We start from the raw sequence: 17159 nt of genomic DNA on the forward strand, positions 1-17159 counted from the left end.
CCCCCCCCACCAGTGTCCTTATAACTGCAGCTTTATAGTAAATGCCCAAAATGAAAAGCATGAGTCTTCCAACTTTGTCCTTTTTTTCAAGACTGTTTTAGCTATTCTGGAAACTTTACATTTCCATGTAAATTTTGATAGGGATTATGGTGAATCTATGCATCAATTTGGGAAGAACTGTCATCTTAATAATATTGAATCTTCCAATCCATGAATATTAAATACTTCTCCATTCAGATCTTTTTAAAAAATATCTTTATTTTTTAGTTGTAGATAGACAATATCTTTATTCATCTTTTATGTAGTTCTGAGGCTTGAACCCAGTGCCTCACATGTGCTAGGCGAGGGCTCTACCACTGAGCCATAGTCCCAGCCCCTCCATTCAGATCTTTAATTACTCTCAGCATTGTTAGTCTTTTTTCATATTTTTCTTAAGTATTTCATTAGTTTTTGAAGCTATCATGGTTGGAATTTTTCTTAATGTCACTTTAAGCATGTTCATTGCTCATATATAGAAATATAATTCAATTTTATATATTGATCTTGTATTCTGTTACCTTACTGAACTTGTTATTTCTGATAGTTTTTTGGTAGATTCCTTAGTATTTCTAACAAGATCCCAGATGAGGCTGATGCTGCTGGTCCAGGGACCACACAAGAAAAGTGTATAGTAATTCCCCTTTAGCCATGATTTTGCTTACCTATGGTCAGCCTTGGTATAAAAATACTGAATGGAAAGTTGCAGAAATTAATAATCCATATGTCTTAAATAACTTTTATTATAATATATAATATTATTATAAGTATTCAAATGTATTATTAGTTATTGTTGTTCATCTCTTTCTGGGGCTAATTTATAAATTATTCTTTATCAGAGGTATGTATTGTATAGGAACTAACAGTATATATAGAGTTTTGTACTATCTGTGGTTTCAAGCACCCACTGTTTCGTAATATATCCCCTATGGATAAGAGGAACTATAATATGTTATATAATAGATGTGATAGTAGAGGAAAACAATGGAAAGGAGCTGAATATTACAGTGTAAGTGTAAGAGTTTCTCCTTCTAAATACTGTGAGGGAAATGATGATAAAAACGATCAAAAAATCTAACTACAATTACTTTGGAAGAAATACAAGAGTTGAGATTACTCAGTGAAATTTTTAAAAAACTTTCAAAACCCACAAAAATGTTACAGCCAATGACTGGCAAAAAGCTAAAATGGTCTAGAATGCCCATTCAGGAATTACAATTGTTTACAGTGTACCCAATCAAAGGTATTAACATTAAAATCATAATAATACATCAACAGCAATCACAAAGTTAATAGCAAATAATATTTATGAAGCACTTACTACAACTTTTGTAAAAATATACTGATTCAACCTATGAATTAATTTTTATCATCATACCCATTTTATACATAAAGAAATAGAGGCACAGAAAGTTTAGCTAATGTGTTCAAGGCTACACAGCTAGGAAGTGTCAGAATCAAGATACACAAAAGGCAATACAATTTGAGAGCCCACTTTTTCCTTTTCCTTTTTGCCAATGACACTAAAAATTTTGTTGACTAAGTAGCAAAAGCGGTTTTCTACAGATTTCAGTGAATTTTCTTTATAATCGTTTCCAAGGGAGTTCTAGAAATTAGGTTGTCTCCTACTATTTGAGGAACTTAAAAACAGTGTCTGGGTAGGATGGGCACCTCACTGTTCATTTGAGAAAATCAGCTGTATGGTGGGCTCTGAAAGCCAGGGAAATTGCCATCTTTGTTCCAGAAGTTTGCTGGAGAGACAGAATGAGAATGAGTTCCTGGAGGAAGGCAGATGTAACCTGTTTTAATGGGGTGGCTGAGCTACTCCATAGAATACAGCCTTACCAGAAAAAGCTGAAAAAAAATTCAGTATTGACCCTGCTGATGTTCTTAATTCTAGGTTGTTTGGCGGGTCTTAAAACTTTAAATAGCCCTGCAAAGGGATGTGGTAAATCCACATGACCCCTCTCTGCTGTGACAGCTTGGCCCTGTCCAAATGAATCTTAGTCACCACTTTGGCTATTTTAGGCCTAAGTCTGATTCTGCGGCACTGGGAGAAGAACAGAATGTCTCTTGGATGGTGAAATATCTGTACCTAGGCAATGGCAGGTTCAGCCCTGCATAGTGTTACATCACATGAGACCAAAGCCACGTTAGGAGTTTAAAAGACTTAGGGCAGAGTTAAGATAGACGTACAATGAACAGTTTCTTTGAGAAGAAAACTAACTTCAAATATAGCTGAGTAAATTTCACTAGGAATGATAAGACTTTTATTCTTTTGTAGGTTGATGGCTCAGGTGGATATCAGACCAAAGGGAAAAATAGTCTTGGGAAACTTCTTTGGGCACCATCTCAAAAATGGCATAATTACTTTGTAGCTGGGGTTGTGGCTCAGTGGTAGAGAGAGCACTTGCCTTGCATGGGTGAGGCACTGGGTTCGATCCTCAGCACCACATAAAAATAAATAAATAAATACATTGTGTCCATCTACAACTAAAAAAGTATTTTAAAAAAATCACTTTGGCCAAAGGTTTTTAAAAAGCAAATAGAGAAGAGTCAGTTTAAACTCTTGACTATAAAAACAACTAGGAGAAAAGCTTAAATGGGAATACTCATCAACAATGATATGTTAAAATTTACCTTGTTCTATGGCACCACCATTCAATGGAACCTTTTGCAATCATAGGAATGTTATATATCTGTACAGTCCAAAATATAGTCACTAGCCATAAGTGGTTGTTGAACACTTGAAATGTGCTAGTGTGAATAGGGAACTGACCCTTGAATTTTATTTAATTTCAATTAATTTAAATTTAAATAGCTGCATGTAGCTACCGGATACCATGTTGAACATTTCAGCTTTACAGTATAATATTGTAGATTGATAAGTTTTCCCAAAATTAATATAAATGTTCTTACAAACTTGGAGTTGTATAAAATCATTCATATATGTTAGGAGTTGAATAATAACAGATTAATGATATTATTGCAATTTATGATGCATCTGAAAGTACTTCAGAAGAAAGGTTTTATAGTTGGTAGGAGTCACATGAATAAAGAGGACTACTAAACAATCAGCTCCTTAAAGAGCAGAGTCAACATTTTCTGTATCAAAAGTAGGTCAAATATAAATGAATTTTAATGCCATAATATAATAGTTTTCCTATTACCCTAGGGTGGAATGGGGCAGGATAGTATTGCTCCATATAATTTTCTTCTAATGCTGGAAAGACTCCACTATTTAATGTTGGGTCTTTTCAGAACCTTTTGAAGTTAAGTGGACTCTCCATGTGGGGTAATTATTATTTTTTTTGATGGGATAAAGGATAGGGAGAGAGGCAAGAGAGAGAAAGATGTCTAGAAAAAATAAAGGAAGGAAGGTAAGAAAAGTGACCTGAAAATATTTCCTAGTAGATCAAGGGATTTTATTTATTGCTTTGTGATGGGGAATCAATCCTAGATTGAATGTTAATTCAGTGTTATTTCCATTGAACTAAATTCACATTTTCTGTCAAAATATTAAAGTTTGAAAAAGCATCCTAGATTAATATTTAATAATAATGTATGATAATATTAACTATATCTCTGCAATGAATTTTAAGGGGAAAACTTCTAAAATAAAATGTATCTTCTAGTTATTAAAATTTGTTTTAGATTCATACTGAGATATTAATGGATTTTAAAAACCAAAATATTGTTGAAATGGTGGTAATTTTTGGAAATGAGAATTTAGCTTTAACAAAAACAATAGCCAACACTAGAATACACTGAAGGGCAACAAAACAGAATGAAAAGATTGTTAAGAAGATCGTCATCTACCGTATCTGCTTGCCTCGTTTCTGATTTAACTTACCTTAAGTTTCCTCCTTGCATTGAATTTCCTCAGTTGTTCTACTGTTTCTGGAAGATGAATCTTGTAGGCATAACGATCTCGCTCCTATAAAAGAAGAAAGATAATGAACATACATAACCATTTTGAAGACTGAAGAAACAATATATAACAAATGATAAAGTCCAGATTCTTAAATGTAAAGCTCAGATTGAATCCTAGGAGATTGCAGACTTTATCCCATGATATTGATAAATACTCTGAAATGAGGGATATGGGGGTTAAAATGGATAATAAAGTAATATTTTATTTTTAGCAATAATAAAGGACTAAAATAATAAAAGACTTTAATTTTCAGGTATGTAACTAAAATAGTCATAATGATTATGAATGTATGAAGTTACATTTGGTGTGAGTTTTGTCAGGTAAAATGAGCATTTGAAAAATTAACCTTACAACTGATTTAGGGTCAGAAATAACTGAAGTATAAAAACCACAAAATCATTGGGCATGGTTGTGCACACCTGTAATCCAAGCAGCTTGGGAGGCTGAGGCAGGAGGATTGTGAGTTCAAAGCCAGCCTCTGCAATTTAGCAAGGCCCTAAGCAACTCAGAGACACCCTGTCTCTAAATAAAATATAAAAAAGGGCTGGGTATGTGGCTCAATGGCTAAGCACCTCTGGGTTCAATCCCTGGTACAAAAACTAAATAATAGATAGATAGATAGACAGATAGATCAATAGATAAATACAACAAAATCTTTCAACCAGGAAAAAGTTTTTAAGGCCATCTAATTCAACCATTTTCCCCATACGGGATCTCCTTCACTGCCTGATGGATGATGTACCATTTGATAATTTGTGACACATGTCTACAACCATAAAGTCATCACTACAATCAAGACAATGAATATATCCACCAGTCTCAAAAGTTTGCTCATGGGCTGAGGTTGTGGCTCAGTGGTAGAGCACTAGCCTAGCACATGTGAGGCACTGGATTCAATACTCAGCATCACATAAAAATAAAATTAAGGTATTGTGTTCACCTACAACATATATATATATGTAAATTTTGCTCATAACTCCTTGCAATCCTCCCTCCCTCTCAGAAAACCACCAATTTATTTTCTATCACTATAGTTTGCTTTTCCTAGAACTTTATATAAGTAGAATCATGCAGTATATGCTCATTATTGCCTTACTCAGCATAATAATTCTGAATTTATCTACATTGTATATATCAACAATTCATTCCATTTTATTGCTGAGTGATATTCCATTGTACAGATGTACCATAATTTATCCTTTCATCTACTGTTGGGCCCTGGGTTGTTTTCAATTTTTGAGTATTACATATAAAGCTTCTTATAAACATTCATATACAAGTCTTTGTATAAATATGCCATTTCTTTTAGGTAAATAATAAGGAGCAGAATGGCTGGGCCATCTGATAGGAATATATTTAGCTTTTTAAGAAGCTATCAAACTGTTTTCCAAAGTGGCTGTACCATTCTATATTCCCACTAGCACTGCATGAGTTCCAGTTGTTCTACATCCTTGCCAACATTTGGTATTTTTAAAATTTTAGTCATTCTAACACATGTGTGCAGGTATCTCATTGTGGTATTAATTCCTATTTCCCTAATGACTAATAATGCTGAACATTTTTGTCTGTGCTTATCTGCCATCTGTATGTCTTCTTTGTTTAAGTGTCTGTTCAATTGTCTCCCATTTTGAATTGTGTTGTATGTTTTCTTCTTACTGAGGTTTGAGAATTCTTTACATATTCTAGAATATCAGCCCTTTATTAGATATATAATTTTCAAATATTTAGTCTGTGGTTTGGTTTTTCATTCTCTTTATAGCATCTTTCAGATAATAGAAGATCTTAATTCTGTATATAGTTTGCAGGTAGAGAGAATTGAATTTTCTGATAGATTGGATGTGGGGTGTGAGAGAAAGAGAAAAGTCAATAGTACCATCACACACAAATCTTTTTAATGTGAGCAACTGGAAGTCTGATACCAACTGAGTTGAGAAGATGGGGGCAAGCAGCCTGAAAGATGCATGACATGTCTGGATTCTAGAGCACCAAATGGGTACTTCAGTTGATCCTCCCCCACCTCCAGTGCTGGAGATGGAACCCAGGGCTTCACACATGCTAGTAAGTGTTCTACTACTGAGTACACTCCCAGTCCATGGAGTTGATTTTAAAAATATTTCACATTCAACAGAATGAACACTTAGAGTGTACTGTTGGAATCAGAGTCATTGATAAGGAAATTGATTCAAAAGTAAAGTGCTAAAATGACTAGACAGAACAAGCATATTTCACCTCTACCAATTACACTAAAAGCTTCTGGTATGGTATATAAAGCAACTAATGGAATGCTTTGAAAATTGGAGAAAAGAAGGCAGACTGGGTAGGGATACCAGGATTCAAGGGGCAATCCTGTGATGACAGTGTCAGAATTTTTTGCCTCCTAACATATATGAGCCTGGGTGTGAGAGCAGCTTTCAACTTGGGAACTCCAAGGACGGAGAGGGCAGACAAAATGAGCCTCAAGAAAAGGCCACTGAGAATGGCTGTCCCTGAAGAACAGAATCTTCTCTGTGTCTTTAGATTCTATTACTACTATGAAAATGTAGCAGGGCATGGTGCATTCCTTGCAATCCCAGAGATTCAGAAGGCTGAAGCAGGAGGGGCACAAGTTCAAAGCCAATCTGGGCAATTTAGTGAGACCCTGTCTCAAAATGAAAAATTAAAAAAAAACTGGGGATGTAGCTCAGTGGTATAGCACCCCTGGGTTTAATCTTTAGTAATGGGAAAAAAAAAGAAAACAAAAATAAAAATAAAGAAAGAAAATCTATTTTATAGCCTGGCTATGTGTTCTTCTCTCTAGCAGACTGGGAAGTTTACTGAATCTCTGACCATGAATTCTATGTCTAGTGAGTCTCCTTTCCATTCAGCATTCACTAATGTGAAGTAGACAAAGAGATAAGGACAAAGTCCAAAAAATAAAGTCATGTTTTAATTATGAATTCTGATATTTTCTAAGTAGACAAAACCCACAAGATTTTTCAGAGTTTATTAAGGTATCTCTTTCCAGAAAACAAGCAACACCAAAAGCCCAAATGAGGCAAGAGTAAATATAATATTTTTCTGGATTAAAATCCCTCCTGACACTAATAATGTGATATGAATTCAGAAAATTTCCATAGCAATGTTTCCTGTACTTTAATAGAAAATACATGGTTCATAGTCCTTTGGGCACACTAGAGGCGAAATACATATTTAATGGGTGTGTTGATTGATTTTTCCAAAATTCAAATCAATAAGCCTGATATAAATACCCTTTATTAGCCAATAAACTTTATAGCCTACATATACAAAATGTGTAAAAAGAATTCAACCATCTGTGAGGAAAGTATAATCTCCATTGGCCTCTTTTTTTTGGGGGGGGGGGAATGAGCAAGTCTCATTAATTTGGATAGATAAAGGTGTTAAATAGGTATATTTTAACAATTATAAGACATTCACATATTACTTGGTCTAATCTCAAATTCTTTTTTGACATGAACTAATTAAATAAGCCTTCTTTGGGTTTGTTTTATCAAAGAATTAATTGTCTTTTTCTTTTTTTGATGCAAAGCGAGGGTGTTATGACTGGGTACTCTTCATTTTGAGAGTTTTCATCATCTTATTTCTTCACTTTGCAGTTATTCAGGACTTCTTCATAATTAAGTCACTGTTTAAACATTAGCCTAGAATTCTAAATCAACACCACTTACATTCACTGAAATGAGTTACAGATACACATGGACAAGTATTGAAAGGTGACAGAAAACCACTCCCACCAGCTAGATGACCTCACTGAATCTTATTGAATCCTTCAGAGGACACATAACCAGTGAAGTTCATCCGTATTTCAGATACAGCTCACAACATTGAGCTCAAACAGCCTTCTGGACCTTTTTGTTTAAGTTAACGACACTTCTTGTCTTTTTCTTTCTGGTGCCAGAAATCTATAATGTATTAAGCTTAGTTTACTTAGAATAAGAACTATCATTGTTGGCAGGGGCAAGTGTTTCCAAAAACAAATGTTACTGGCCAAGAAAGCTTTGATAATGAAAGTTACTGTGAACATATATAGTATATAATGCTAAAACATTTTCTAAAGGATTTAAAAAATGACTAAAGTGGCTGCCATTTTCATCGCTATTTGGTATTTTGACTAGCTTCTAAAGAACAAAATATCCCCATTAGAGAAAAACAAGGGAGAAATAGGAATCCTGTCTAAACTGTTCATTTTCATATCTGGGAGGAAAAAAAAACATTAAAAAAGTATCTAAGAACTGTTTACCACTGTTTTCATGGAAAAACTGGGAATAACTAGTACTGAATATCAGAATGTTGAATGAATATATGAGAAGTTGTATTCTTAAAGACAATCTGGAGTCACTGTATACCCTAAAATTTTCAATTAATATTATTTCATATCACTAAGATACATTATTAATCTACATTTTATGTTATTTTATTGTTTTACACAAGTTCTGGGGAAGAAGCATGGTATAATATAATGAACATCCAGCCAGTCACTAAATCATAAGTATTTATCAATCACATACTATGTGCCAGATACTTTCCAGGTTTATACAGAAGTGAACCAGAGTTGAAAATTCCTACCCTTGTGCAGCTAGGACAATTAACAAACAAGTAAGATTTAAGTACATCTTATGGAGACTATTGCTATAGAGAAAAATAAGTCAGGAAAGGAAAATAGGGAATTTTGGAGGCAAGGGGCATTCCTTCTCCCACATTTTAAATAGTGTTCAGAGAAGGTTCTAATAAGAAGCTGGTATCTAAGCAAAGATCTGAAGATGGTGAAGAAACAAGCCATGAAGACATACGGGGGCAGAATGCTCTAGAGAAAGGACATGGTTAAAACAGGGCACTAAGGCAAGAATGTACCTGTGGTCTGAGAATTAGCAAGGAGGCCGACATTATGGGAACTGAGTGAGAGAAGAGAGAGCAGGAAAGGGTGAAATCAGAAAGGTATTAGGAAGTCAAGCTGTAGAACAGATTAAGAAAGAATACTTCAGGGGAGAGGCCTGGATTCAGGAGACATCAGTGTACAGATAGCATTTAAGGCCTGTCAGACTGGATGAGTCTAGTCAAGCGACTGAGTATAGATTGAGAAAAAAAGGAGAAGCAAGGACAGAGGCCGGTGGCACTCCACTGTGAAGAGGGGGTTTAGGGGACACAAGGACAAATCAGTAAGTACTGAGGAAGAGCAGCCAGGGTAGCAGAAGACAAACCAGGAGAAAAGGTAGCCTAGAAGCCTAGGGAAGATAAGAGCTTCAGAAGAATGCTTGTCAAATGTTGCTGATAGGCCAGGCCTGGTGGCACACGCCTGTAATCCCAGCAGCTTTGGGGGGTGGAGGTCAAAGCCCATCTCAGCAATTTAGCAAAGCTCTAAGCAACTTAGCAAGACTCTATCTTAAAATAGGGCTGGGGATGTGGCTCAGTGGTTAAGCACCCCTGGGTTCAATTCCTAGTACAAAAAAAAAAAAAATGTTGCTCATAGGCCAAGAAGGACAAGCTCTGGAATTTGACTACCAAATTTAGTAATATAAAGGTCAGTGGTGACTTGATAAGAGCTATGAAAATTTTTTTTGTTTCATTTTGTTTGTGATGCAAGGATGACACCCCGGGGCCTCACACATGCTAGGCAAGGGCCCTACCACTGGGCCCTCAGTCCCAGCCCAACAAAAGCTTTCTTAATGGAATTGGTAGGATTATGACCTTGACTAGTATCAGTTCCAGAGGAAGGGACGGGAGAAATTGGAAGATCTAAGTACAGACAACTCTTTCTAAGGGTTTTGAAAGGGAATCAGAAAATAGAGGCAGAAGCTAGAGGGGGCTGCAGGATCAAGAGAAGGGATATGTGTGTAAATGTAAGAAATAAAAATAAATTATAGGATGCTGGGACCAAAAGAGACAGAAAACTGATGATGAAGGAAAGGGGAAAGTTGTTGGAGCAATGTCATCATGTAGGTAAAAGGGACAGGATCTATACAAGCGACAGGGTCTTAGTAAGCTGAATTAAAATTCTGGCCTCACTAATGACAACTTCTGAAACTTGGGGCAAGATTATTTTGTGGGGGAGAGGGCAGGGGACAAGTCTCTTAACTTCTCTGAACATTCATTTTCCTATCTATAAAGTGAGAATTTCCTGGAATTACTAAACTGTTTAATGCTTTTTGTTTGTTTTGTGGTACTAGGGACTGAACCTAGGGGGCACTTTACCACTGAACCACATACCCAGCCCCTTTTTATGTTTTATTTTGAGACAAGGTCTTGCTAAATTGCTTAGGGCCTTGCTAAGTTGCTGAGGCTGGCTTTGAACTCGTGATCTTCCTGACTCAGCCTCCTGAGCTGCTGGAATTACAGTCATGAGCTATCACACCTGGCTTGAACTGGGTAATGTTTCAATCAAACAGTACTGTTTCATTGGTGTCTCAACTTATAATTTTTCTTAATACTCATTGGAGGATGGGATATGGGAAGGATTTTTAAAATGAGCCTCTTCCCTAAGACAGTAAATTCATATCTAGTTTCTATGGAAAAGCAGTTAAGGTTGTAAAGAACATATCACACCTGAAATAAAGGAGTTCAATCCCACTATCAAAAAAAAAAAGGATAATTAATTTGTTGTAATCTGTTGTAATTTCAGTCGTTCATGTTACATCTCTTGGAACATGTGTTGGCAGAGGGAAAATAGGCCTTCTTTCCTCATATATTCCATCTTCATCTGCTTTTGTATTCTCTGTATACTAGCTGAATGCCACTAGATTGTTCACAGATGATGCACAGGAATGACCAACAAGAGGAAGAAAAGAAATGGGATAATCTCAGAAAGAAGAAAAGGTAAAAAAGGGCCACCTTCTAGATCAATACACTGCTGTCATTGGAAGTGTTCAAACAGTGTGGGCGGTGACCTGTGAGCTCCTATACCTTAAGCCATGGGTGATTCAGTGCTTCATAAACGGTGATTCTTTCAGCTGGATCCAGCATCAGCATGCGACGTACTAGGTCTTTGGCACTTTCAGAGATATGGCTCCACTGCCGAGGATTCATCTGGGGAGGAGAAAAGGATGACTACATAGTTATCTTCAGTAAGAAGTTAACATTTACTCTTATTTAATATTCTTATATTGCTTCAGTGTGAATAAAAAATTCTCAGAGCAAAGAACAGAAATCTCATTTTAAAAGGCTTATTTTTAATGCAATTAAATGCATTAAACAGCTTATTTTAAATGCAATTCTTTGTTCGTGTTATTGTTCACTATATGAGAATTTGCATCAGTAAATATTCCATACATGTTCTTGTTGTTATGATAATATTTTCAATAATCAAAGGATAGAATGCTAACCGGTTTCTACCTTTAGATCCTCAGCTAAAGAGTCTAGATAGAATAACTTGATCCCAAAAGGACTAAAATAAAAAATTAAGATTTAAAGAAATACTTTATTTATTTATTTATTTATTTGTTATTATTTTTTTTAATATGATCATTATACTTTACTCTTTTTCTCCTTCCACCATAGAAACATTTTTATGTAACTTTTTTTTTTTTGAAATACTTTATTTATTTATTTGGGTACTGGAGGTTGAATCCAGGAGTGTGTAACCACTGAGCTACATCCCCCTTGCCCTTTTGATTTTTTGAGACATAATCCCACTAAGTTGCTTAGGGCCTTGCTAAATTGCTGAGGCTGGGTTTGAAATCGTAATCCTTTTGCTTCAGCCTCCTGAGCCACATACATCACTGTGCTTGAAGAAACATTTCAAAACATGTTTTTAAAACTGGGGATCAGCAGCAATTGTGAAGCTAGGAAAAATTATTAATAGGATATTTTGGTCAGAGTATGTCAATTTCAGTATATAAGGGGAAATATACCATTATCATTGCCCTACAAAATAACCAATTCACTTGTATGTTGTCCTCAGTGAAGTTTGTCTCTTGGAGATAAGAAAATTAAGCCACATGGTAATTTTACTAAAATCAAATAAAAAGAATTATGAGTTATTCGAAAGACTTCTGAAAAAAGCTTGGGTCTGTGAGGAAAATATTGGAAGGTACCTGGGAAAGGGGCTATGTCTGAGGCCAGAAATCAGGGCTTGGGTCTGGGAAGAGAGTACAGACAGGAGGTAAAGATGGAACAGAGTCTCGTTCCCGATTTTCAGCATCAGGAAGCTGCTTAATTAGGTGAGCTTATGGGAGCTGCCTGGTACTAGGGGCATCAAGCAATGTCACAGCTTTTTTCTTGAGTGTGCACTGGGGATGGAACCCAAGGCCCCATGTCTGGGTAGGCAAGTGCTCTCCCACTGAGCTTTACCCACAGCCCAAGGCCCTTGGGTTTCACCAGTAGAGACCCATGGGACCATCTAAGGGAGAAAGATGGAGCATAATCTCCACAACAATTTTAGGCCAAATGAAATCACAGTATTCGTATCACAGTTACAAGTGAATCATTCCAATTTAGCTAACAGCTAGCAAAGCCACTTAGTTCTGGCTAAGGTGAGGTTTTGTGCTTGTAGATGTAGATGTGGAGGGGAAAGTGATTCCATGTTAAGGACAACTCTTAAAATTAGAAGGTGTTCCATTTTCTTTTGGTAACAGGCAGAATTCCAAACAGTAGTCCCTTTTGTTTGTCAAATCCCATGAAGATGAATGTCATGAGACGGTTTAAAAGTTGTCATCCTATTGACATTGTCATCAAATGACCAGTTTGTGATAAGGAAGTGAGTGACTAGACAGGTCTTAGATGGCCTTGCTCTCTCTTCCCTATCCTGGAGCTGCTGTACTCTTTATGGTCTGAATGATTTTGTTTTTCTAGCAAAGGGATAGAGAAATCATCTGAAAGAGGTGGTAAGATTTCTGAACTTGAGTTTTTAAATACCATAGCTATAGCAGCTTAGAATATTGCTGTGTAGATACCAAATGGCTACCTGTGACCATGGTATAAGATGACACTGCATCTTTTATATAGAGTTAGGGAAATATTACTTTTTTCCTGTATAAAAAAGTTAATTGAGGTTAAATGTTAGCACCTATCTCAATTAAATAGTAGTCTCTGACATCTACTTTAAAAGATCAAGTAAACCAGCAAATAAGAATAAAAAGTCAAATTAAAATCACTTAAGCGCTGGGTGTGGTAGCACATGCCTGTAATCCCAGCCACTCAGGAAGCTGAGGTAGGAGGATCACCAGTTGTAGGCCAGCCTCAGCAACTTAGCAAGACCTTGTCTAAAAAACAATAAGAATAAAAATAAAAATAAAAAGGGCTGGGGGTGAGGCTCAGTGGTAGCAAGCCCCTGGGTCCAATCCCAGTACTATTAAAATAATCACTTAAGAGCAGTAGCAGTTTATAATTTAATTATACTACATTTAAAATATGTCATGGAACTATTCTTGAAAATACCCATCAAGATCAAGGATTTTGTTAAAAATTCTTTTGTTAAGAACCACCAGGGTGATAAATTTTGTTTTTTGAAATCTGTTTTAAAATAATCTAGTAGGCTGTTCATGGTGGTGCATGCCTGTAATCCTAGCAACTTGGGAGGCTGAGGCAGGAAGATCACAATTTCAAGGCCAGCCTCAGCAATTTAGCAAGGTCCTAAGCAACTTAGCAAGACCCTGTCTCAAAATAAAACATAAAAAGGGCTGGGAGTGTGGTTCAGTTGTTAAGTTCCCCTGGGTTCAATTCCTGGTACCAAATAAAATGAATAAAATAAAATAATCTAGTAGTATGTAGAATACAGGTAAAACAATATTGGTTATATATTAACTATTGAAACTGGGGTTCTACACTATTTTTCCATATTTTTATTAGTGTATTATAACTATACATAGTAGTGGGATTTGTTGTTACATATTCATACATGTATACAATACAACAATATAATATGGTCAACAGTACTCCCCCATCCATTGTTTTGTTTGAAATTTTCCATTATAAAAAGTAATAATAAATACTCAGAGAATCGTATCACTGTATACTTTTTAAAAAAGACCCACGAGTTTCATCACAGGTAGCAAAGATGGATCTATACTTTGAATTAAGCTGCTAAAAAAACCTGGGCCCTTGTAAGGAAAGCCATGAAGATAACTGAGATGTGAGATTAGCCAAATAAAACAGTAAACAAGCTATTAACCTCAAAGCTTCAAATCCCATGTACAGAAATTATGATATAGCGCTGCTGTTATCTATCTGACTTATGCTAATACTTTTACTATTCCCTAGGAATAGGGAAATTTTAATAATTTACTTTTTGGACATTTTGAACAGTCCAAGTTTCTTACCAAGAAATAAAAATAACTATTCAATGTTTTAAAAATAGACAAATACCAGACGCTGTCGGAATGAAACACATTGCCTTGGAAACCAGGAAGTTAGTAACTGAACAAACACAAAGGAAGAATTCTATTCTATTATTAGCAATGCTTATAACTCAAAAAGGCAGGTGGGAGATTTTATTATATGGTACCCACGTCATAAATTGCTGAGAGTATTAAATGAGTTAATATAAGTGCTTAGAGCAGTTTTGGTACATACCAAATGTTATGTCTCAGCTACCATTATTGTTATCATTATTATTATGTGGTTGTGTGATTTGATTTGATTCGTCAAAATTCAACCAGAAATCCCAGGCTGTGCTTTCCTGATAGCCACTCACAATTTCCAAGGATTGGAAGGGGATGATTAGTTACAAGCAATTTCCTGAGACATTTAGTTACTTCCAAAGTACCAATTTTATTCCCTAATGGCCAACTGACTCCAAGCAGAAAAGTGTATATCTACAATCACCTTCCTCTGTTAGCAGAATTTTGGCAGAGATCTTACACCAAATAAAACAAGACAAATCTGTATGTACTTATGAGTGGATGGTGTATAGGGCAAACAACCAAAAGTCTAGATCATTCTCACCTCCACTAGCTTTAGTTGGGGCTTAAAAGGATAAGACTGCAAATCTGAAACTACTATATCTTTTTCTTTTTTCCCCCATGACCTACAAAACAATTCTAAATTACTGAGGAACTGAAAAGAAAACTTTAGGGGGGGTCTAGTAACCCTGTTTTATGTTGCCAGGCACGGCCAAAAATGAAACAGTGATTCCGTTGAAGAGAAGGTATAGTTTCCAAAACAACGAGAGGAAAGAGAGTCTCTCCAACACAAAGTTCCCTGAACTCGTATGCAGACAGTACTCCCCCATGCTTCCCACGCCTAGTCTCTTGTGGCTAGATGTAGTGTTATAGGCAAACAAGTAGAAGAGCTGGGGTAGTGAAATTCATCTTCAGTTTATTTATTTCCAAGAAGTCCTTAGGTCCTTCTTATTCATGATGTCAGTAATAACTTTGAATTTTTTTAAAATAATGAAAATAATAATTCACTAAATCACAAGTCAGTGATAGTCTGTGAACACATAGCAGCCAAAGAATATCAATGTTTAAGTCACATCAAAATGCCTCTAGATTGTGTTATGGAGCATAGCTGTGATATTGGAATTTCAAGTTTATCCTAGAATGAAATTGGTACTTTTTTTTTTTTTTGATACTGGGGACTGAACCCAGAGGGGATTTACCACTGAGCCACATCCCCAGTCCTTTTTATTTATTTTTATTTTGACACAGGGTTTCACTAAGTTGCTTAGGGCCTCACTTAGTTGCTGAGGCTGGCCTTGAACTTTTGATCCTCCTGCCTCAGCCTCCCAAGTCACTGGGATTACAGGTGTGCACCACCATGCCTGGCCTAAATGGTACATTTTTTTTGGCTGTGCTGACATACATTTAAAATTAAGATAAGGAATGATTAAAAGTACCTGAAAAAAATTTCCATTTCAATTTTACAAATTAAGCAAAAACCTTTAAATATGAAGCCCCTTTTCTCATCTACAGAAAGAAGGGCCACATAAGTTTTTTTTTAAACTTGGATTAGTAAAGAAAACCTAGTGGCTGACAGTAACTTCAAAATGCTTGATTTTTTTTGGGGGGGGGGTACTGGGGATTGAGCCCATGGATGCTCTACCACTGAGCTGCATCCCCAGTCCTTTTTCGTTCTTATTTTGAGGCAGGGTCTCACTCAATTGCAGAGGCTGGCCTTGAATTTGTGATTCACTTTCCTTGGCTTTCTTGGTTGCCAGGCTTATGGTATGTGCTACCGGACCCAGCACCAAACAAACTTTTCAGGATAATGTAATCTCAGTGGAAAAATTAAATGGTCATAAGACATTACCTTATATTTTCCTTTAATGATGCCTTCAAACAATCTTTCCTTCGTTCCGTAAAAAGGCAAACAACCACTGAGCAGGATGAAAAGGATCACGCCACACCCCCACACGTCCACGGGCTTTCCATAAGGCTCTCTTTTGACCACTTCTGGGGCCATAAAGTGAGGTGTCCCGACGCGCCCTACGTTGAAAACAACAACAACATGAAGGAAAAAGATTTATATAAAATCAAGGCTTTCCATCTGAAAACCAAAAATAATAATAGTATGATCACAATCAGAATGAAAAGTCTGCCAAGAGAAATATCCTCTCATCACCTGTTCCCAGGAAATGAAGCTCACGATGGGGGTGGGAGTGGGGAGAATGTTTTCTCTAATCACCTCTTGAAAACACTGAGCCCAAGAGAGGCCCCTTGGAGTCCTTCTTGAATTCTGCATGCTACATAGTAGAAATTAATATTATTTATTGATTCATGAAGAGATTTAAGTTTTTAATTTGGAGCAGAGGTAGGTGGAAGAGTCTACAGGCAGTCTATGCCTGCCCAGGAAAGAGTCCAAGAGACCTGCCTTGGGCAGAAGGCAGAGGCACGGAGAGGAGAGCTCAGGAATGAAGAAAAAAACATCTGTGGCAAAAAGATTACTTTTGGGGCTGGGGATGTGGCTCAGTGGTAGAGCACTCCCCTAGCATAGGTGAGGCACTGGGTTCGATCCTCAGCACCACATAAAGATAAATAAATAAAGGTATTGTGTCCAACTACAACTAAAAAATATTTTTTAAAAAACATTACTTTTGACTGCCAAATGGAAATTCCCCAATAAAACCTAATGCTGAGAACTTTTATTTGGAATATGAATTTCAATCTGCAATCCTGTTCATTTGATTGTAGCAATTAACAATGGTTAGTGGTACTTTGTTAGAACAGGAACTAGTCTTAGTTTCTTGCTAACATTAAGATTTTTCTTTTTAAGGGACACTTAACCACTGAACCACAATCCC

General features: G+C 36.3%; 1 protein-coding gene across 9 annotated transcripts in view; it reads right to left on the reverse strand.

The window, feature by feature from the left end:
• Window positions 1–17159, reverse strand: part of Cask (calcium/calmodulin dependent serine protein kinase) — a 224306-nt gene that overhangs the window by 107046 nt on the left and 100101 nt on the right. For all 9 annotated transcript variants that reach the window (XM_048796316.1, XM_015488115.2, XM_015488113.2 and 6 more), the window contains exons 5-7: window positions 16169–16344; window positions 10886–11008; window positions 3890–3973 (exon numbers count right to left, since the gene is read on the reverse strand). In XM_048796316.1, coding sequence (XP_048652273.1) covers window positions 3890–3973; window positions 10886–11008; window positions 16169–16344 — 383 coding nt within the window. The remainder of the gene's footprint in view (window positions 1–3889; window positions 3974–10885; window positions 11009–16168; window positions 16345–17159) is intronic.

The sequence above is a fragment of the Marmota marmota genome, unplaced genomic scaffold (assembly GCF_001458135.2).
Source record: "Marmota marmota marmota unplaced genomic scaffold, marMar, whole genome shotgun sequence".
NCBI lineage: Eukaryota > Metazoa > Chordata > Mammalia > Rodentia > Sciuridae > Marmota > Marmota marmota.